At 48.7% G+C, this 23,348-nt stretch overlaps 1 protein-coding gene across 1 annotated transcript in view; it reads right to left on the bottom strand.

Moving 5' to 3' along the window:
• Positions 1–1,524: 1,524 nt before the first annotated feature.
• The window catches only part of LRRC40 (leucine rich repeat containing 40), a 404,320-nt gene continuing 382,496 nt past the window's right edge, over positions 1,525–23,348 (bottom strand). The window contains exons 14-15 of the mRNA XM_086953851.1: positions 4,622–4,807; positions 1,525–1,920 (exon numbers count right to left, since the gene is read on the bottom strand). Of these exons, the coding sequence (XP_086809977.1) occupies positions 1,815–1,920; positions 4,622–4,807 (292 nt within the window). The 3' untranslated portion in view covers positions 1,525–1,814. The remainder of the gene's footprint in view (positions 1,921–4,621; positions 4,808–23,348) is intronic.

The following is a 23,348-nucleotide window of genomic DNA, read 5'->3' on the forward strand; positions in this document are numbered from 1 at the left end:
TCAATGCAAAAAGCTGCCAGATTCCCCTGGTTGTCAAGTTTCACGGACTACAGTCAGCTCGGGACACTAAGTGAGGTATACACACCAGATACACGCACCAACGAATTTGCACGCACACACACACGTGTCACCATACATATAGATGCACCTGCACACATCCCACCCCATAGCAAGTGGGACACTGACGTATATGTGATCCCTTTCCTTGTTTCTGTTCTCATCGACCGGGCTGCTCCTGCATCTGGTTTGCATTTCTATTTCAGTTGTCACAGTCGGACATTAAAGTACTAGGCTTTGCTGTGTGCGAGGTAGCAAGAGCAAATATCGTTTTACTTTGCACGCGGGAATGTGAGTGGGTGTAAGTGTGGGGATGAGCGTGTCACTGTGGGTCCCAGCCTTTGCTACAGATGGCTGCTACTCTGGCAGAATGGATATTAGCTGTACTATATCATGCAATGTTCAGTTAGCATTGCTGCCAAGCTTCAGACATTCTGAACAACATCCTCCGTTAGAGACCACATTCGCAAGCTATTTACTGGCAGCTGGCGGCTACTGGAAGCCTGGGAGCTATGTCTTGCGTGGTGTGACTCCAGACCAAGCTCGCTAGGTGACAAACTGTGCTGGGATCCATGTCCCCAATATACTTACAGGTGAGGTATAGGCGCTTCACAAATTACATATTAAAGACCCCTGGTCTACAAGCTCCAGTTGCAATGTGACCTAACGTGTCCAGCCCACTGAGACAGAATAACCAATATATTTAATGCTTAACGGTGTACAGCCTTCCTTGATCAAAGGCTTACTTTTTTGTCCAATAAACGGTGTCAAAACAAAATTGACTGAGTTCTCACCTGAAGATAGATTTATCTACTGTCAGATCAAGGTTGAGAAATTGATGATGGTCAAATGCCTTCGCAGTTACAACCGGATTCATTTTAAGAGGATGTGACTTTGCTACACATTGGTAGCTACCACACACACATATTGAAACCACTTGCATTCTGTTCAGTAGTATTTGTAGGCAGTGGTTTTTCTTGCAGGTAATCTGGTAGGCAATAAATATTGTTGTAATTGACATCCTGTAGGCAGCGGTAATCTAGTTACTCTCTTTGACAGCAACAGCTGTTTATTGTTATGGCCAGGTGTGTTCATTCCCTTTTGCAAGTACTTCCCCCAAGCTTCTGCCTATTCACAGTGTTTCATCACTCTCAAGCCTGCCTTTTTTTCTTCTATAGAGTGGGGATCCCCATCCATCCAAGCTGTACAGGAGGTGCCTTGCTATAGTAGGTATTCTGGGGATGTGCCCCATTCCTAGGCTAAACATCCACACGAATTGCCAGGCACTGTGGTCTCTAGCCATCTGCACATCATGCCAAATCCTGCTACACGTTACATGTAGCTCTTGGATGGATATCCAAAAATTTTAAGCAAGTATCATTTTAAGAGGGAAGCTGTTTTTCCAAACCTCTCCTTCTGCTCTCTTGACTCCCACACCCAAAAAGCAAGCAATCACTCTGATTAATGTGAGGTATCAAAATATTTTAATGCCGAGTGAATTCAGTAAAAAAAATGTAAGACAATGCATCGGCAATTTGTGGGACATACATTGCAAATTGGCAATTGTGAAAAGAAAAGTTTGTATTACAGGCCAGTGTAAACTGATGACACATAAAAGGAACCTTGCATTTGTACATGATAATTAACAAACGGTCTCTTTTCATGAAAAACTAACTGCATGACGAATTCCTTTACACATTGCTCCATAAGTGCTACTCCATCAAGCCGGAATTAGACAAATTAATGAACATCTGCCTTTACGTTGGAATGCGACTTCTTAGATATTCTAGCACAGCTGCGGTTCCTTTTGCCAGAATAGCTGCCCGGGGATTACGGAAAGGATTTCCTTCCAGATTAAGTGACCTATGAAGAAAAAGGAAAACCTACTTAATGTACTTCCTTTAAGTATATAATGTGACCGGTTTTATTTTTTAATGTATGTTCATGTAATGATATAATACGTGTATTTGTCATGTGCAATGATTACTTGAGAATTATGATTATTTTAAGTGTGTGCGCCTCAAATTTACATCTTTGAACAAAAATGCTTAACCCCTTCATGCTTGGCAATATATAATGCTTAAGCGATTTTCTGAAACAAAAAAGAGCAGTTTTAACTATCACCCAAACTATACACTTTGTTGAGGTGTTGTATTGCCAACAGTGACGTTATAAATGAAGTAATTCATAAAAGGTCATCTGGGACTTGTGTAAGATCAACGGCAGTACACTGGGAGTGAGTGATGCTTTGCACAACAACCCATAACTGGTCACCTTCAGCGGTGTTTAGATTCTATATCAAAGCTCCAACTTCTCTTTATTTTTTTTTTCCAATAACATGTCTCACTGTTGTTTAAGCAGGTTTTCGGTGACATACTACATCATATCTTCCACATGAGCATGGCTATCACCTTACAGCTCCCTCCGCCAATAACAACCCGATTAGTAGAACTAACATCACTTTGTAAGAAACTCGATTTAACTGAATTATGTCTATGTCATGTCAATGCTACAATCCCCACTATGGTGGGTACATGATTGAGCACAAATAGTCTTTCACAGTCCCTTCCAAAGACCTTTCCCCGGCAAGACTTTTAACTGTTCCTCACTGATGATCTATCAAGCATCTCCTGCATTTACACACACACCAGGCATTTCCATCTACATGAAGACCAAGCCTCCATTGTGAGCCCACACCCTTTCCATTGTGGGATCCTTATAAGCAGAGCAAAAGAAAAAGTGGTGATGGATGGAGTGCTGAACATTGCAAGCACTCACCCCAGTCAATTGATCTGGGTTTAATCCATCATCATTCTTTAGCTCACTCCGCCACTCCTATTCAGACATGGCCATATGCAAATGAGTTTGACCCTGTGCCTCATGGGAACAGTCCAGCCCGAACTGCCAAGCCATGTCTTTCCTGGACCGGAAACAAGCATCCTGGGAGCGGTTTCTGGCTAATCAGCCGTCATCAGTCAGGCTAGCTTGAATCCAGTGGCAAAGTGAGCAAGGGACTCACGTCTTAGCATACCCTGCCAACTTAGGGCGAACAAAGCAAAAGCAAAGGGGATGATGGACAGAGTGTTCAACACTGTAAGCATTCACCCCCAATAAACTGATCTGGACGGAGTGTTGAACATTGCAAGCACTCACCCCCAGTCACCTGATCTGGGTTTAATCCATTAAACCCAATCCCTTGCTCACTTTGCCACTTAATGCAGGCTAGCCTGACTGATGACGGCTGACTAGCCAGAAACCAGTCCCAGGATGCTTGTTTACAGTCTAGGGAAGACATGGCTTGGCAGTTCCGGCTGGACTGTTCCCATGAGGCACAGGGTCAGATTGATTTGCATATGGCCATGTCTGAACTGGGGTGGTGGACTGAGCTAAAGAAGGATGATGGATTAAACCCAGATCAGTTGACTGGGGTGAGTGCTTGCAATGTTTAACACTCCATCCATCATCCCCTTTGGTATTGCATCCTTATCAGCAGCCCAGTATTAATCAGTCTTTATTTCCAGACAGGTGTCTCTGCTGATTTAGTGTATCAGCTTCAAGGCCTCTTTCTGCTTTTTTGTCCATCCATTGCCCTCATCCTAAGTATAGCTTCTGCAACCTCAGGCTTAATCTCAGGTGAATTATCTACTCCTGTGCCCTGGCCCTATGTTACCCGTGGAGCATTGCGCGCTCTGACAGTAAGGGCCAAGTGGGGAAATGAAGGATGTTCAGGTTGACTGCATAAGCTGGAACAGCCCTCCTGGTTTCCTTGTGGTTGCCAGCAGGAAGTTATGCTGTCCACTCTGCTTTGCTTGGTCTTCATGCTCCTCCTTGCTGCCTAGCTTTCTTTTGTAAGGACACACTTTCTGCCTGGTCACAGAGCCTGACCTTGGAATGCCTTTTCTGTGTCATGGACTCCATTCAAGCCTAGTGTTTCTTCAGAATCTGCTAGCATCAAGCTACAGAGCACATGCAGTTATCTCACTGCAATCACTCCATTCAATTATGTTGCCCAGTTGCTATCTTGGGACCTGCATAACCTTAACTTTTGCAGTCTGGTTCCTTGAGCTGTGTGATGTCAGAGTTGGTCTTTCTGCTTTTAGACTTCTCACAGTCCCTTCTTCCTACCTCCTCCTTTACTTGGAGCCCACAGCTGCAGGGATACCTCCTGTTTACTATTCACAAATAAGCTTTTCTGCTACTCCTTGATCACCATATCTTAAGCCAAACTACACACACATAGCTCTTTATTCCACTAATAGAATGTAGTGTCTAGGAATACATTCCTATTTATTTAGAATATTCTTTGTCTATATTAATGTTTGTATCTCTTTAGCTGCAGTGAACTGTGTTAGGCTGTCTAATGCATCTTTCTCATTAGTTAAAATAAAGGTTAAGTATTGAGCTTGTTAAATCTTTGAGGCAAATTGCATCCAGGACATTAAACCTTGACTGTAATCTTCCCCATTACAAGCTAATTGAGTCCTCACTGCAAGTTGTAGAATTTAATGGAGCATGTAAAACATACAACACAAAAAAACGTGGCAAATTAGAGACCCTCACTTACCTGAGGTTTTCACAGTTTCCAAGTTCTGGTGGAACTTGGAGTAGGTCATTATTCTGTAGATCTAAAGTGGTAAGGTTTGGCATCTTTTTAAGTTGCAAAGGATCCACGGAGCCAATGTGATTGTTGCTAAACAGGATGGTGTCAAGAGTTGAAATTCGATAAAGAACTTCAGGAAAGGTTTTAAACCTTTAAAAAAGAAAATATATGTCAAAAAGAAGTAATCAGCCAGAATAAAAAACATGTTAACAAACTTAAGTACCTCGTCATTCAGGCCACTACTAGAAGCTATCTCAATTAAGAGAAAAACAATTCTGCTCTAAGACACTGTCAAAGATTAAATGTTTTTAAAGAATGTGATAATTTCAATTTATTTTGACAGTTTATGCCTTGAAATGGAACCAAGAATATAATGTTTTATTCGCAAATTCATTAGTACTTTACAGTCTGATAATTACTGGAATAAAACTGAATACATACAATTTAATACTAAGCCAGAATATAAAATGCTACTGTAAAAATGCCATGTCCAAAGTTTTCTTAGAGCAAATTAAAACCATAAAACAAGGGCGTGTCCAAGATGGCGCCCATGTATGAGCTGACCTTCGTAGTTCTGCTGCACTAATAGGGCTGCAAGCAGCACAGGCTGTTATCGCCGATGCGGAGCAGCTGCAAGGCGCGATAAGGACAGTGGAGGCGGCGTGCTTCCCTAGTAGTCCCTGAAGACCTGGGGGGCTTATGGAGAGCCCATCCTTGTGATTGTTGTGGCGACGGCGGCTGCCATTACGCCTGGCCTGCCGGAGAGACCTGGCTCTTGCGCGGGCACTTGGCCATTGGAGGACTGCACGAAAGTGAGCGGAGGCCGAGAGACCGCAGCATGATTGCTATGGGGCACCTGCTGACTGTGACCCTGTATGACCTACTTGGACTCTGCTATGGGCCTCCGTGAGCAGTGAAGCCCGCCTGGGGAACAACGTCCCCTTGAGGAGACCACAGCCAGCCCGCCTGACTGGAGTGTCTGGCGGGCTGCGTTCTTGGTGACCAGTGGTTCTTTGGACCCCTAGGGAGGCCAGAAGAGGCGCCTTCCACACCCATAACGAACAGGCAGAGTCTGCACCGTGCTTCAAAGGGGCAGTCACCTCCCATAGACTCCTGACCAGTGGGGGCGGCGTCCTGTGGGGTCAGGAGCAAACTGGTGCTGGGCACGGAGATAATGGTGAGCCACAGTGGATGCATCGCCCCCTGAATGATAAAGGTCTGCATGTATAGCAATATTTGCCTGGTGGTTGGCCCTGACACAGTAAACTCACCTCTACGGTGGTGGACGCCTGACTGAGGGAGAGAGCCTGGAATACGGAGGCAGTTGCCTGGTATGTCGAGATTTGGTGAGGAGATGGGGTCACTGGAAAAATCGGATGTGGCCTGGGATTTGCTAACAGGAGCTCTGGTGTGCCTGCTTTACAGTCAGAAGGTAATGCCGGTGACCCTGAGCCGGCTGGGTATTAAAGTTGGAGGAGACCTGGGGGACAGGATCTGCAATAGGGGGAGCCCGTACACCCTGCATGGCCCCAGAGCAGCCAAGAGGTGTGAGAAGCCATCCAAATAGAAAAAAAAACAACGTGGCAAGAGGGACAGATCCATTAAGGACCTTATATTTAAGTTTTCATCAAAAGGAGGGGATGTCATTAAGGACCCTTAAACCCCCCCATGTGCTGCACACAGGACGATCTTCAAAAGAAGTATACAGAAGATTACTCTCCTGTGTCCCGAGGTTTCATGAAAACTCTCCTTCTAATGCTAGGAGAGGATATAGTGACCCTGAAACAAGAGGTGGCTGGCAACATCAAGGAAATCAGTTGAGAAATGGGGCAACTGGGTCAACGAATCGATACGCTGGAGCAAGAAAACAACGCCGAAAGGAGGAACTAAAAGGAAGCCACCTCCAAATTTAAAAGCTTCAAGACTGAAATCCAGATCTCAACTACCATTTCGAAGACTTGGAAAACAGGTCCCGAGATCCAACATCCGTATAAAGGGGGTTTCTTTGTAGGCAAATGCCGGCCGCTTAAAGGAGTATGTCCTCCGCCTTTTTCGCCATACAGTCCACGAGCTGACAGATAAGGATCTTATTTTGGACTGTAACCACAGGGCTGGCCTCCCCTCTGGGGACCCGGAGACTCCCCAAGACATACTAACATGCGTTAACAACAATCCCCAGGAGGAAATAATAATGCCTACAGTAAGAGATAAAGGTGCCATCACATTCAAAGGTGTGCAACTGTGGATCTACCAGGACTTGTCACTTATCACACTTCAAAGATACAAAGCCCTGAAACCTGCTACCACATTCCTCTGAGTAAAGGGAATTTGCTACAAGTGGGGCCACCCGTTTCACCTCATTTTTGTATGTAATGGGCAAACGCACACAGTTTGCACTCTGGAAAAGGCCTCCCTACTTTTGGGATTGGAACAGGAGAAACCTGATCTGAAGTTAATGCAGCAGCCACAGTCCCACTCACCACCACCTTTTATCGCGAGAACATCTTTCCACAGCACCTGGAAGAAGGACGATAAACGTTGGTCGCTGAGGGCCAGAGGGAGAGCTCAGCCATGCTGCAGCCCCTCACACAAAGCGAGCCGTCTGTGACGCGAAATGAGAAGATCTCTTGTTGTCTGTAGGAGAGAGATCCACCCTTCATGGAAGTAACTGGCTCGCTCATGTCTGGGGAGACTGGCCACCTCCACACTGGTGAACAAGGCCCGTCCAGCTGCAGATTCACACCCCCTTCGCAAACCAGAAAGTTAAATTCTTCTTTCCCTTGATGCAGCGGGGCTCCTGTGTGATCCCCCTCAATCTCCAATCTGGACTGTCGCCAGAGACATGGACCCTCAACGTGTAGTATATTGGATTATACACATTGAAATGTTTATCCTCACCTGTTTCACTGGCCTCCAACTCTTAGGATGCTCCCAGACACTTTTTTTGTTGAACTCACCACCAGTCACTCAAAGCCTCCTGACCGTTGAGAGAGTCTATTTTGGCATGCCCTTGTTTCTGGCTTGACTAGCCACTCTACCCTCCTTGTAAATATGGTGAAGATTCTGAGTCTTAATGTCTGGGGACTCAATGCTCCAGCAAAGTGCTTGCCGCTACTGACCTTGATGAAAGACTCCCAAAGTAATATATGTCTTCTACAAGAAACTTACCTACTCTGACATGACAGGAGCAGACTGAAAGCTTAATGGTTTAATACAAAGTACTTCTCCTCGGGCCCTGGGAAGAAGGCCGGGGTGGCAATCCTCTTGGCCACACACGTTCAGGAACAAGTTCTTCAGATTCACTCAGAAACCGAGGCCGAATGCTGGCCTTGCGAATTTCCCTTTGTCATCACGACTTCACTGTTGAATGTCTCAACACCCTCAATGATCATCAAGAAACAAATAACCAACCGGCAATTGAGAAAGTCCTCTCTTCCCAAAATGGCCACGTTCTGATCGAAGGAGATTGCAATAGGACCTAAGATGCCCTCCTGGACCATACAGTCCAGCAGGTGAGCCAGGTGAGGTCTTTCACTTCCCCAGGTCAACAGTGGCTTGCAGAGGCGGGCCTGGTGGATGTGTGGAGGGGTCAAAACCCTGTGATGAGACGGGGAGGAGCCAAGCGGGCATCCAAAATGGCTGCATAGTCGCTCGGCTCCGTGAACCCTTTCGCCCCATATGGATATCCTGGCGTTTATCCTGAGCTACGGAGGCATATTTTAGTAGGAGAAGAATAACGAGCACTTACCGTCTGCTCCTGAGGCTCCTGCGTGCGGTAGGCCCTGAGAACTGTCCCCGACTGCTCTGCGGCCCACGTGGTGAAGAGACTGGGGCGTTGACCTGGACGTGCATCCGGCCGCGACTGCAACAACAAGGGCCGCGGGTGGCGGTGAGGAGCCGGCCGGAGGGTGCCGTTGACTTGAAGGGCCGCTGATAGCGGCGAAGGCCAGGTCCACTTGACGGTGACCCTTGAGGGGCAGTGTGGCGAAGCAGGGTCAGAGGGGGCGCATGACTCCTGCCCCCTCCCCAAACTCTTTGCCCTGGCATAACCAAGGATTGCCCCCGATATAGGCGGGCGACTCCCGGGGTGCGGCAGGGATTTTAGCCTTTTGGTGACTCTCCTTTGGGGAGCCTGCCTCACTGTTTTGAGCCCCGGTGGTCTGTCCCGTGGCGCCCCGCATTGGTGCCTGGTCCCTGAGTGAGGTGAAGAGGGACGGGGCCAAATTGACTAACATGGCGGCTGGTGCCCCCCTCTGCGGTCCCTGTCCATGTCGGACAGTTGTCTCATGGAGGGGGCCGGGATGCTTGCAACGTACGCAGGAGCCCACTTCCAAGGACGTATTGGCTGCCCTAACGGTTTTGCACGAGTCCCTGATTTGGCATGCTCAGGACCTGGGTAGAAGAATGGCCGCCATCGCTGTCTCGCCGTCTCTAACAGATACAGTCCGATCCCATGGGACTGCAGACGAACCCGCAGCTATGTCCGTAGAGGGAGTCCCGGTTCTGCCCGGGTACCGGGAGCCGCTGGAAGACCCGATTCCCGTGACCGCTCGAGCAGACATGGATCTACAAGTGGATGTCTCCTCGGGACACATGTTCAACTGGCGGCTGGAGATAAAATGCTATTTTCCTTATTGGACTGTCCCAGCTATGTCGTGGCGATTGCCGGACTGTGTGACTCTCCTTTCCTGGATGGTACTACTGTTTGTGAACTTTCGGAGGTTCTTGGGGACGGGGTCGATAATACCGGATCTTCGCTGCCGATACTTGGCTGGGTCTGGGATGCTGTACTTTTCTATGGCTATGCTCCGACCTGACCCGCCCAGACCGTTTGGACCTTCCGGGCTGTTCTGTGAACCGATTGACGAGTGGGCTTCTGGCGGTACCATTGCCAGACAGGGTCAGGGATGATGTGGTTCACAATCTATTGGCTTTATTGTTGACAGACGGTGTAGTGGGTATGTTTGACCGGGATTTCACTACTGTTGTGGCCGGGACTTGATGTTCCTTATTACTGTACTACTTCGTTTCTGGGATTTTCCTGGGCGTAGGGGCGAAGGGCAGGGTCGGGCGGCAAGATCGAGGGCCCTCCTCCGCTTATCTATTCTTTTTCTCTCTTTCTATATTTCGGGTCTCTATTAGGGCGACTGGCACGCTGTGGGGGGGGGGGGGGGGGGGGGGGGGGAGGGGATAGGCCATGGCCTTCTGCGGGTGTGCAGGGTGGGGGGTTGGGGGGTGGGTGTTTGTTCGGTATTTGTTTCTATGGCCCTTTAGTCTCTCTTCTCTTTTTTTTTTTTTGAAAACCTTTATTTGACATTTTCAACCAGATACAAACACGGGCCTACAACCCCCAGGGCTGGCCGCTAAGCAATTGCAACACAATACTATGATCAAACTTCAGACCCAGCCTCCCGAGGAGCATAGTCGCTACATCCACAATGCGTACTGGTTGGAAGACATATCAAATTGGAAACAGGATACAAAAGGTTTCATTTTATAATATAAGATAGAAGGATCAGGTGCCATACAATATCTCAAGCTATGAAGTGAGGGCGAGCGAAATAGCAATGTGTCCACAGTTAATTCGTTTTCATGTAGGTCAGTGGCGTTTAAGCAGACGACACCCGGATAAACGAGCATACTATTACGGTTCACACCAACATTTATGCCCGCCCCGTGGCCCAGAAACATCGCAAGAGTTGAGGCACAGATGTGAAAGCAGAGATGGGCCAAACAAGGAACCCACTACACTGACCCGGAAAAAGAGAAAAGAAAAGGCCAAAGAAAGATAAGCAGAGAAAAAAGGCCATAGAAACAGAGAAAAAACAAAACTCCCATCCCCCATCCCCCCACCCTGCACCCCTGCAGATGACTACGGCCTACACCCCTAGCAGCATGCCTGTCGCCCAAAAACCGAAACCCGAAATATAGAAGAAACAGGGAAAAAAAGGAAAGAAATTAAGCCCCACCCGAAGAGGGGAAATGGAGGAGGGCTTTATTCAACGCACTCCCGGTCTCCCGCCCCCGTCCTAACCAACCCCACCCCGGACTCTGTTAATTCAATAAAACAATCCCGTTAACCATAATACCACAATGAACAACCCAGACAACAATCTCAGCCTTGGCCCCGTCGATGAAATTCGCTGAGTCCGTAAGGGGAAGAAAGCCCCGTCCTCAAAATGTCGAATGTTACACAGAAGTTGACAGAACAGGGGTCCACAGATGAAAAAAGAACGGCAGGTCCCAAATTAGACAGCTGGTACCAACGATGCCCCTCCCCGTCTCCAAAGCCAGGCTTTATCCCATCCGCCATCTTGATAGACCGACTGGGGAGGGGGGTCGACACAGTCCAAAACAGTTCACAGTACCAATTAAAAGGAACCGAAGTGGGGACAGCATGTAAATGTTCCGACAGTTGCAAAACCGGGGATTCCAACGGATTAATTGAGTCACCAAGCACAGTACTTTCGGGTAGCTCCACTGCGATAGGGGCAAATACAACTTCCAGCGCCGGGTCTAAGTATGCCACGGGGCGTCAATCGAAAGGCGAGCTGGCCGCCGGGTCTCGGGCGTCAAGTCAGGATCCGGTCTCAATCCTTTGATTCCATCCGCCGCCAACAACAGGCTGCAGGTCTGAGCTTTAACAGTCTCCTGAAGTGCCACAAGGGCCTCCAGCACCGTCCGCAATGACGGGCCACTTTGAGCCTTCTCCGTCAGCCTCCATTTTTCCTCAGGCATGGTGGTCCCCACGGAGAGGCGTCTTCTCCGGGGGAAGATTAGGCGGAGCAGGAATGAGCCATGAGGGACAGACTGTTAGCGTGCAGTAGCTGGTAGCGAGATTCCAACCCAAGGGGCACTGGCGATATGAATGCCGGACCCCCGGTCCGGGACCCCCGCAACACAGCATCATGCGTCACTCGTCACCTCACCTCCTGTAGAGCACCAGGCAGCAGATGGTAGCAGAGCAATCCCAAAATTCAGAATGTTCCAGAGACCGGACCCAACCGCATTCAACAGTCCGTTGTTGTTCAACTCGGACCCGGCTAGGCCAGCACTCGAGACCCCAGCTTCTCGGCTGGGTTAGGCCTCAAATCGGTCCTCGACGTTACTCCGCTCCACGATGTCGGAGAAACTTCGGGACCACATCATCGGAGTGCAAATCGGGTCACACACACGGATCCGGGGCAGGAAATCAGGATAGATGGCAGGATAGTAGAGCGTAGGACGGAGGTCAGCGGAGCCGGGAGACTATGCGGCCATCTTGGTTGGTGTCGTAGCTCCTCCCCTCTCTTCTCTTTTTAGTGTCGTCGTCGTTCATGGTCTCCGCAATCTGTTTAGTTTTGAGGGGTGGGGTTTAGACTCGCTACGTGCCGGGATTGTGCCTGCATTTCTCCTGTTCTGAGTATCCTACCCCCGATATTTCCTTTGGATCTGTACTGTTTGTAGATATCATGATTCGTGTGCAGTATTGTAGGACTGTGTACGACTGTGAGACACCCTTTTTTAGTTCCTTATTTGAAAATGAACCTCTCAAATCCCGATTCGAGTTTGTGCACCGGATTACAAGATCTGCTCTGGTATTTTTATGACCCCGGATTTCGAACTGCTGTAACTTTCATATTGCCTGCTGTACTCTTGCTCTGCTTAGCGGCCGGCCGGGTTGGTTGTAGGCCCATATTTGTAAATGCTTGTACTACTAATAAAGGTTCACAAAAAAAAAACCCTGTGATGAAAGTTTCATCTTTTTTCTCAGCCACAACAGCAGACATACAATAGAAAACATTACTTTTTGGTTAGTGATTCCCTAGCCCCGGAAGTCCAAAAAAACAATATCGGAGTGGTAGCCCTGTCGGACCACACCCTGAGCTCCTTACCATACACCTACCTAGACTGTGCCCACAATCACATACCCGATGCCTCAATCACAAGCTGCTGACAAATCCACTGTTAAGGAACTCCAGGAGGTTATTGGGTCGTATTGTATGACTAATGATACTCCTCACACTCCAGTGGCATTGCTGTGGGACACACTCAAAGCTGTGGTCCAGGGGGCCTTTATAGCAATAGCCAGAAAAATAGACAAAGACAGACAGGGGAAACATGCTGCCTTAGAGGATCAAGTAAAAGCTTTGGAGGAGTCACATAGGCAGTCAGGTTCACACAGAATCCGGAGGAAGCTCACCTTAACTAGGAAGCAGCTTGGGGAACTAAACTTACATGTGGAAGAACAGGTATTACTCCACACCAAACAAAAATACTGCACCAGGGGCGCCTTCTCGCTCACCGTCTACGCGCCCAGGGACAACGCCAGTGGGAGATTATAGATCCATCAGGTAGCGGGGAGTGTCATGATGCAGGGAATCGCAGCAGAATTAGAGCGCTTGTATACTACTCTATACGAAGCTGAATCACTAAACCCTGGAGATGCAGTTTCCTATGCGGCCTCTGGATGTAGGTGGGCAGTTGTGTTTTGTATTATTTTTATTGCAGAAAAATCACTAAAAACTGATTTATTCATAAAACCGTGAAACAATTTGCAGGTAGTGCCTTATAACTTCACTAAAAGCTTACATTGCACAATAAAGCACAATGTTTAAAGATGGGCTATTTGAAACAAACTGTGCGGCTGACCAAGGTTAAGCACCTCAATTTCAAAGTCCATAGGTTGTGCAAAACACATCCAGAGCTCGCCGCAAAAACGCTCCGCTGCAGAGCAGATGCCAAAGTTAATGTAGGAAAGGACTGTGCACCAAATAATAAGCTTCCAATTTGTCCCAAAAAAGTGTCCTTTATTCTTTCAATCTTTTAAAACCTCAGTTAACGCGTTTCGTTCCATTGGAACTTCGTCAGGGCTCAATAATATTTCATCGGTCCAAAGAGGGTCTTGAAATAAGTTGTCCCAATATTTCCAGGACTCGTTCTCCAAGAACAACTTGTTGTGAGGAGTTGTCAGGACAACCTCTTCAATAGTCAAAAGCCTTTCCTAATGAGCCAAACCAAAGTCTTGGCACACATATCTATGTTTTTAAATATCGAACAGAAGAGTTGTTCAATAAAACTTGCAAAAGCTAATATGGGAACTATTATCATCAGTCTGGGTGTCTGTAAATACTCAGCCCATAGTTCTGCTTACCTATGTGAAAGTACGGCATAAATAGCCTGCGATTAAAGTTATGACGACATCAGCCCGAAGTAGCGGCCGTCCGTCCTCAGAAAGAGTGTGGCATTTATAACCACAGTGGGGAGTGACGAGATGACTGTTGTCCGTCCTTACTGCAAGTCGTACGTCCTTTGTATCCCGGGACCAGGAATAGCAAGTTTTGATAAACAAAACAACCCATCTAGAGATGGTCCGTTTGTGCACGGCCCAACCTTTTTTGGCGCCCACATAGCCAACAAAGAGCTGGTCATCCACCCGAAATAGTTTTGTGCAATCCAAATAAAATGAAAGCGCACGTTTTGGATCAAGACGGTGGAGCCTCTCTTCTTCTTTGGAAGGATGCGGAGGCAGAAAGAAGGTGGGCAAAGTGATGGTCTGTCCAATGTTATGTTATGTTATGTTATGTGGGTGTTTTATATAGCGATCAGCTACTCCAAAAGGAGTGTCCCGGCGCTTTCAACTCACGGATCAGACAGTAACACACAACAGTAGAATGAACCAGAAAAAAAAATAACAGAAAGCTAGAGACAAAACAACCAAGTCTTTAGACCCTTCCTAAAGGCAAGCAAATTGGCAGTGCTGCGGAGTGACAAGGGAAGGGTGTTCCAGAGCTGAGGCGCCAGACGCTTAAAAGAGCGTCCACCAGTCCGGGCCTTCTTCACCACCGGCACCACCGCAAGAGAGAGGGTTTCAGATCTGAGAGCCCTAGCAGGTTTATAGAAGGCCAACCTTTTCTGAATATAGGTAGCTCCAGTGGCATACAGTGCTTTGTGGGCCAACGTAAGGGCCCTAAAAACAATCCGCTTCCGGAGAGGAAGCCAGTGCAGGGTAAATAAAAGGTCAGAAGTGCTAGCACGACGGGGAAGACCATAAATAGCCCGGGCCGCCGAGTTCTGGACTACCTGAAGTCGTTGCAACAGATACTAGGGCAAACCCAGGTAGAGAACGTTCGAGTAATCTAGCCTCGAGCCAATGAGGGCATGGACAGTAATCTTGCGATGGTCCAATGACAGCAGATGAAGAAACCTCCGGAGCATCCTCAGCAGACCGAAGCAGACACACACAAAACCAAGAACTTGGGCTTTCATAGTCAGCCCATTATCAATTTTGACCCCCAAGTTTTTAGCCACGGTGGAGGAAGACGCCGGAGGAAACATGTTGTGCAACCACCATGCTTGCCAACTCGGGTCAGATTTACACCCGAAGAAGAGCACCTCAGATTTGCCCGGATTACACTTGAGACTGTTGCCCTGGAACCATTCAAAGACAGCTCCAAGACAACCACGAATCCTCTCTCCATCAAACTCAGCCCCCTTTGCACACGTAAAAAGGAGCTGAGTATCGTCTGCGTATGATATTATCTGGGCCCCAAAGGACTCAGCCAGCACCGCCAACGGAGTCAGAAAGATATTAAAAAGAGTCGGGCTCAGAACGGAGCCCTGCAGGACTCCGACCTACAGAGGGGGCACTTCGGCTGAGTAAGGGGGGTCCAGATCACCTGCCGGCGACCAGCCAGGTAAGATTGAAACCACCTCAACACCGTCCCTCGCAGACCGATCTCATAAAGTCTGCGGAGAAGACCTTCATGAGGGACGGTGTTGAAGGCTGCCGACAGATCAAGCATGACCAACATGGCCCTACCACCTGAATCCAGCACTTCTTTGATAGCTTCACTGACTTCTAAAAGCGCAGTTTCAGTGCTAAAGTTGATTCGGAAGCCAGACTGAGTGGGATGCAGCAAGCTATGTGTCTCAAGGAAAACCGAGAGGACCTTGTGAACATGCTTCTCAACGATTTTGGCAAAAGCAGGTAGGAGAGAGATCGGGCGATAGTTAACATGAAGGACCGGATCAAGGCCCGGCTTTTTGAGAAGCGGAACCACCATCGCCTCTTTCCAGACGCCAGGAACAAAGCCACTGGTCAAAGAACAATTCAGCACAGGATTCACAAAAGGATTGACCACCTCCGCCATTCTCGCCATGAACCTGGCAGGGCACGGGTCAGCAGGTGAACCTGATTTAAGCTGAGATAACAAATCAAGCGACGCAGGGATCGATAGAGGAGGAAATTCCGACAGAGTACGCTCCGAATCCTCCGCCAGACTCCAAAAGTCCTCCTGGCACACCATCGTCTTAGAGACAGGGGCTGAGAAGGAGTCCAGGATTAACTTGATCTTATCATGAAAAAAACTGGCCAGTGCAATCACCCACGGTTCAGAGAACTCGTGCTGAGATGCAGTATCTTTGGGCGATATGAACTCCTTCACAATAGCGAAGATCTCCTTGCATGAGCTGGAGGCTGACTCTATTCTAGCCGAGAAGTAAAGCCGTTTTTCCCGCAGAATATCAGCATGATAGACCTTAATAGCTACCCTGTATTCACTCTTGGCCACATCCTCATACCTATGGCGCCACCGTCTTTCAGCACTCTTACAAGCGCGTCTGGACGAGGCCAAGGCCTCTGTGAACCAAGGTGCAGAGGACCGCCTGGGAGTTTTACGAGGAGAGGACTCAGGAACAAGTTCATTGAGCCGCTTCCTAAACCAGTCTTGCAACTGGGCAAGGTCGGACTCCAGATTTCCCGACAGCGGGCAGGGATTATCCATAAAAGCCTGTACCAAATCTTCAAGGGAAATCTTATGATAGGCCCGACAGGGTTGCCCCGATGGAGGAGGGACGGCACAAACAGGCTTACCGACCCCAACAATCTGAAAGGATATCAGAAAGTGGTCTGACCAGAGCACTGGGACCGGGCTAGCCATAATGAGAGGCAGGGTAGAAAACACCTGATTAAGGGTGTGACCTCTATTATGGGTCGGTACAGCCAAGTAGGGGATAAGACCGAGAGGGGCGGTGACCTCCAAGATTTCAATATTGTCTCCCTCACCTCCTTGGTCCATATGAATATTGAGATCACCCAAGACCCAATGTGGAAAGAAGTAACCAATTTGGGAAGAAAGGATGAACGAGTTCGAAGAACAACTTTGTCCAGATGAACAGCCAGAAAAGGAGGTTTAGAAGAAAGAGATTGGAGCTCGCTCAACCTGCGCACAGAGATGATGGCCACCAGAAAGGTAGTCTTTAAGGTCAGAAGCCTGAGAGGAGAGTTATGTAGCGGCTCAAAGGGAGAGCATATAAGATATAGAAGAACCAAGTCCCACTGGGGCATTACCAAGGGAATAGGAGGAAAAAGATGAGTAATGCCCTTAAGGAAGCTATTTACAACAGGGGACTTGAAAAGAGAAGGCTGATCAGGAAGCCTAAGAATGGCTCAAATGACCGAGAGGTAGCCCTTTAGAGTGCCCAGAGCAGAGCCCTGCTGGGCCAAAGAAAGGAGGAACAATAGAACCTCAGAAAGAGGGGCGGAAAGGGGATCCACAGCTTTTGCTGTGCACCATGCCACAAATTTATTCCATCTGCAGGAGCATACAGTCTTAGTGGAGGGACGCCTGGCTGCCAAGAGAACATAAACTTTGGGAGACAGGTCAAAAGCCGTCAACTACCGCTGTTCAATCTCCATGCAAGGAGGTGGAGACTAGACGGGTTCGGGTGGAGGACCGTCCCCTGCTGCTACGACAGAAAAAGATCCTCCCGAAGAGTCAGTCTGATCAAAGGATCGATGGCCATGTGTAGCAGTTCGGGATACCAGACTCTGTGCCCAACCCGGAGCCACAAGAATGACTTGGGCCCAGTTGCGATTGATCTTCTTCAGCACTCTGGGCAGAAGTGGTATACGTGGAAAGGCATATAGAAGACGCAACTCCACTCGCGACGAAAAGCGTGGCCTAGCAAGCGCTGCCTTGGAAATTCTAACAAGCAGAATTGCTGACAATGCACGTTCTCTTTGGGGGTGAATAGATCTAACCAAGGCTCTCCCCCCTGCCAAAAGAGATTTTTTGCCACCTCAGAGTGAAGATGCCATTCATGATCCTTTATGCACCTGCGGCTGAGTTCGTCCGCCCTTGCGTTCAGAGAACCTGCCAGGTGTTGAACCACCAGGGATATGCACTGATGTTCCAGCCATGTGCAGAGACAGAGAGCCTCTTGACATAGGGTCCACAACCCCACCTCGCCCTGTTTGTTGCAGTACCACATAGCGGTGGTGTTGTCCGTGAACACCTGTACTACTCTTCCCTTGACAGAGTGAAGGAATGCTTTTAGTGCAAGAAAGATTGCCCAAAGCTCCAGAAGGTTGATGTGGAGCACGGTCTCCACCGGAGACCAGAGCCTCCTGATCTACGCCTCTCCCATGGGGCTGCACCACCCCAGAATTGATACATCCGCCACCACTGTGAACTCTAGTTAGGGAAGGGAGAGGGATCTGCCGGTGACTCAATCCTGGTTCGTCAGCCACCACTGCAATTGTGGTGCAGTGCCCTCCGAAATGTGAACGCAATCTGACAGATTCCGCTGATGCTGTGCCCACTGGAACTTTTGGTCCCACTGCAGAGCCTGCATACGACACCTGCCTTGATCTACTAGCAGGATGCAAGAGGCCATGAGGCCCAGCAGCCTCAGGGTAATTCTGACCGAAACCCAGGATAGAGGCTGAAAAATCAAAACCACAGTCCAAATATCCCAGACTCGCTGCTCAGGAGGATAAACTCAAACCTGTGTCGTGTCCAGAACTGCTCCGATGAAAAGGAGCTTCTGAGAGGGAATCAGGTTTGACTTCGGCACGTTTATAGTGTACCCCAGCTAGTGCAGGAGGTCCGCCGTAGTCTGGAGGTGGGAGACGACTGCCTGAGACGAGCCCGCCTTAAACTGCCAGTCGTCGAGATTGGGGAAGACTGGAACTCCTGATCTGAGTAGATGAGCTGCGACCACCACCATCACTTTCGTGTACACCCGAGGGGCGCTGGTAAGGCCAAAGGGGAGCACGATAAACTGAAAGTGTTTGTGGCCTACCGTGAACCACAGGTAACGCCAGTGGGCAGGCAGGTCGGGGATGTGAAAGTAAGTGTCCTGCAAGTCCAACGCTACAATCCAGTCTCCAGGGCCGAGGGCAGACAGGACCTGAGCTAGCGTCAACCTTTTTAACTCCTTCGAGAGAAAACGGTTGTCATTCCCTGAGATCCAAGATAAGACACAGGTATTTGTCCTTCTTGGGCACCAGAAAGTAGTGGGAATAACAACCATGACCTACTTCTGGGGCAGAAACTCGCCTGATGGCTCCCTTGGCCAAGAGAGCCGTAAATTCCCATTGGAGAAGGGCACATAATCCAACGACATACGATGGTCCTGAGGTGGCATGGATGGAGGGATGGTCTTGAAGGTGAGGGAGCAGCCCCTTTGGACTATCTGCAATACCCACCTGTCTGACGTGATGGTGCGCCAGTGGGGGAGGTGATGGCGAATTCTGCCGTGCACTGGCGAGTGGTGGCCCTGAAAGGTCGGACTAGGAGGGTTTGAAGGCTGATGCAGAGTGGGCGCTGGTGGACTGGTCCGCTCACTGGCCCACAGACACAGGATGGTGGGTCCCACGTCCCCAGCCGTGCAGGGGCTGGACAGCTTGCGCCGGCCTTTGGATCTGGGCGGAACAAGGTGGGGCTCCCCTTCTGTATCCACAAAAGGGGGGAAAAGCAGACTGCGCAGGGGGGGTGGTGGAGAGGCCCATGGACCTGGCCGTAGCCTGGAAGTCCTTGAAGGGCTCTAGCGCATTGTCTGCTTTGTCACCGAAGAGGCGACAGCCATCAAAAGGCATGTCCAGCAAGGTACCCTGGACATCCCCGGAAAAACCAGTCAACTCCAGCCAGGAGTTGTGTCAAAGGGCTACCGACGTTGAAATCATCCTGCCTAGCGAGTTGGCGGTGTGCGGTCCACATCTAATGGTAAACTTAGCTACAACTCTCCCCTCGGAGACTGCAGGGGAGAGCACCACTCGGGCCTCCTCCGGGCACTGTGACAGCACCAGCACTACCGTATCCCACACAGAGTGGGAGTAACGGCCCAACATACATGTAGTGTTTTTCGACCGCAGTCCCAAGCTGGAGGAAGAAAACCTCATCTTCCCAAGATGGTCCAGCTTTTTGGATTCCCTATCAGGTGGTGCATTAGGGGATGCGCCTTTGGATGTAGAGGCTTGGACCACCAGGCTCTCTGGGGTAGGGTGCTGGGAGAGGAAAGAGGGATCGCCCAGAGCCGGACGGTGTTGTCGAGCAATCATCCTAACCACAGGAGCTCCTGTGTTGGGCCTGGACCAGGTGCCTAAAAGGATGTCAGTAAGAGCCTCATTAAAAGGCAGCAGGGGCTCCGAAGAGGCTGCTGCTGGTTAAAGCACCTCCGTCAAGAGATTTGTCCTGACTGCCACCATAGGTAGCTAGAGGTGGGGAGCCTCTGCCGCCCTACGCAACAACACTGCGTCAGAAGCACCCTCCTCCGTAGCCACAGAAGGAGGAGACAGCATGCCAAGGTCTGGGGAGGTATCCAGATCACCTGCTTCCCCCCCAACTCTTCTCTCCAGTCCGGTTCATCCAACTGGTCAGTTAAAGGGTCTACAGACCCCTCCCAGTGATCCTCACCCTCCTCTAGCTGCCAATCTGGCCTATAGGTAATGTCAGGGTAGGACAGAGGTACAAAAGTACTGCTCGCCGTCAAAACCGGCGACGTCGGTCCAGCTCCGTGTCCAAGTCAGGGTGGAGGCCGGGGTCGATGCCGGCTGGGGACATAACCTTTGTCAGCTGCGGACATGGTGCCGGTGGAATCGGTGCCGGGGGAGGTGTTACAAGGTTGAACGTCTCCGATTCAGATCCAGGCCTGGATCCAAGGGTACCCTGTGGTGCCGGGGCTAGAGCCGCTGGTGTCAGAGGCCCAGGGCCACCAGCCAAGTCCGCAGGCGCACTGGCGGAGTCGGGCTGCCCAAAGATGGCATGCTTCGCTTTGTAGAAACTCCGAAGCTGGGCAGGGGTTGCTCCGGGTCCTGGAAAGAAAGGGAAACTCAGAGTCGACCCTTGAGGCTCTCAGCTTTCAGGACCGCTACCGCAAAGACTTCGGATTCATAGTACGGCAGTTGGAGCACAACTTGGGATCATGGTTGCGCTCCAGGCACCACAGGTACACGCGGTGCTGGTCCGTAACAAACATCAGCTTGCGACAGGTATCGTAAGCCTTGAAGCCGGACCGAGGACGACTGGACATCCCTGCGTGCGCCAGGAGTCAATGGACTCAAAAACAGAGACGACAAAAGTCGCAAAAAATGTCAGTCAAAAAGTGACTAATACCACTCTCTCTGAATCTGCGCTGGCTGGCGCGGAAAAATAAAGACCTGAAGTCAGCGCACCAGGGCAGCGTCTAAGTAGATACGGCAACGTCATTCCGGCAACGATGATGCCAACGACAAACACGGAGTCGACCGACGCACCTTACAACGCGCAGGGGTACTGCTGCCGAAAAATTCTCCAGATCCAGTCTGATGCATTGAGGTAATTCTAAAGTTTACAATCTAATTGTCTCTTTCAGATTAGCTTGCCACTGGCCCACATTCGGCATAACTCCTGAACATGTCATGCTAGCAGCTTGTTTTTTTATAAGAAACCGTACACATGAGATTGGCCAACAACAGCCCTATCCGCTGCTCAAGATGGCAGACTAAATATGCTAACCCTAAAATGAGGTAAAACTGGTAAGCTAAGCTTAGGATGCACCACCGAACAAAACCTCTAATCCAGTTCTCAGTGTATAAAGCTAGTGAGGTAATGATAGTAAGCCCAATGATAAAGATTAAAAATATTTCCCCTGTAAAATATGAGCATTTAATTAACACTGCTATTTAAAAACACAACCATACAGAGTGAAATGTTATCTGAGAAATCAGTTTCAAATCACACAAAAAACGGACTCACATTGACTATTTTTCGAGGAGATACGCTAATGTCCTGTCTTATTTTTTCCGGTAATCCCACACAAGGGCCCATCCAACTAGAGTGCAACTCACTGGTGAAGATGTCTCTCTAAATGTGTCATCCAGGGAATAAGGCACAACTGGTGGGCTGCACTCGGATGCACAACAGAGCAAATCCTCTTAAGAATCATTATTAGTTTAAAAAGCTAGTGAGGTAATGATAATAAGCCCAGTGATAAAGTACAGGGTGCATTAAAAAATGCTCTGTAAGTGTATGACCTGCACACCTATTTAATCTATATTAATCAAAAATTTATAAGGGATTACCCTGCTGAGGGTTGCGCCCACAACCCTCTGTGTGAAAACTGCTCTGTCGAGGCCTGAAAACATCCAGGTCTGCAGGGTCCTCCACCTACATTCCCTAAGGGTTTCTGCCTGCTGTATTTCTTAGCTTAAGAAACCTTAGTGAAGTGCTTTATCTTCTAAATGCCTAGATAAATAAGAACGCTGTTGAGACAAAAAGCGTTTACGTGCATGTATTCACAAGATAAATTGAGCAAAAGCTTCCTTATTATTTTCTCAACATATCAGAAAAAGAAATAACAAGTGAACAAACTTAGTTGATACTTACAAGTAAAAATTTATTATAGAAAAACCCCAATGCATTTCGGGTTCAACAGAACCCTTCTTCAGGGTGAATGAAAACCAACAAACTTTGAAGTTTGTTCTTTAATACTTCAGGTTCTGTCGTTGGGCACAGCAATGTAAACATTGACAAACTGAATATGAAAATGGTTCACAGTGTATACTCATTTGAAACAGTTACATTTCGACATGGGTATAGGATTAGCACATTAGTTGAATTGGAAACAGAATCCACTAAAGAAGGAAAGAAAAGATCCCAAATGGTGCTGGAAGAGAATGGAATGAGAAAGAAATTTGACTACACGTGACCTTCCCAAGGTAATGAAAAAACTGCGGTGACAAACAAAAGATCCCATCTAAAAACCGATGCGGAATTGATAGAGACTCCAGTGTCATATATACTCACAGTTAAAAAATGTGGGTGACTGCCTGTTTAGAACCATGGTCCATTGCTATTGTTCTGATGCACTAGGGAGATCTATAGGACACAGAGTGCCGGATAAATGGACAACACTGCTTGTTCCTTCCGAATCCTCCTAAGCTAGTGTTCTCTGTAAGAATCTTACCCAAGAAAAAGGCTTCTGTAACTACAACACTAGATCCCTGCCGGGTTCTCCACTTCTGTGCAGTTGTGCAATGATTCCCGTGCGGTTTACGACGCCATGACACAAACAAAGTACCTTAAAATGGAACCAGACCTACATTGTCTTAAAAAATACTCTAAATGCGAATGAATGTGTGACAAAACGCTAATCGCGATATATATGGTACTCGTACCTCAGTGTGTGGTGCGTGTCCGCTTACTCCCTTGGTTGTTAGACTTCCAATTGGGATACCGAAATGCTCCCACGGGCCTGTGTTAGAGCCGCGCCTTCGTTAACCTCAGTTTACCGAGAGAGTCAGAAACAAGATGAACGTCGACGTCTATAAATGTACTGAACACGCATGCGTGTAAACCTGAATGGCCGTCCAGAGAAAAACACCGGGTTAAGCCACGGACGTATATGAAAACTTACTTCTCAACTAACTTTATTAACAAACCCGATA

This window comes from Lissotriton vulgaris, chromosome 1_1, assembly GCF_964263255.1.
Source record: "Lissotriton vulgaris chromosome 1_1, aLisVul1.2, whole genome shotgun sequence".
Taxonomy (NCBI): domain Eukaryota; kingdom Metazoa; phylum Chordata; class Amphibia; order Caudata; family Salamandridae; genus Lissotriton; species Lissotriton vulgaris.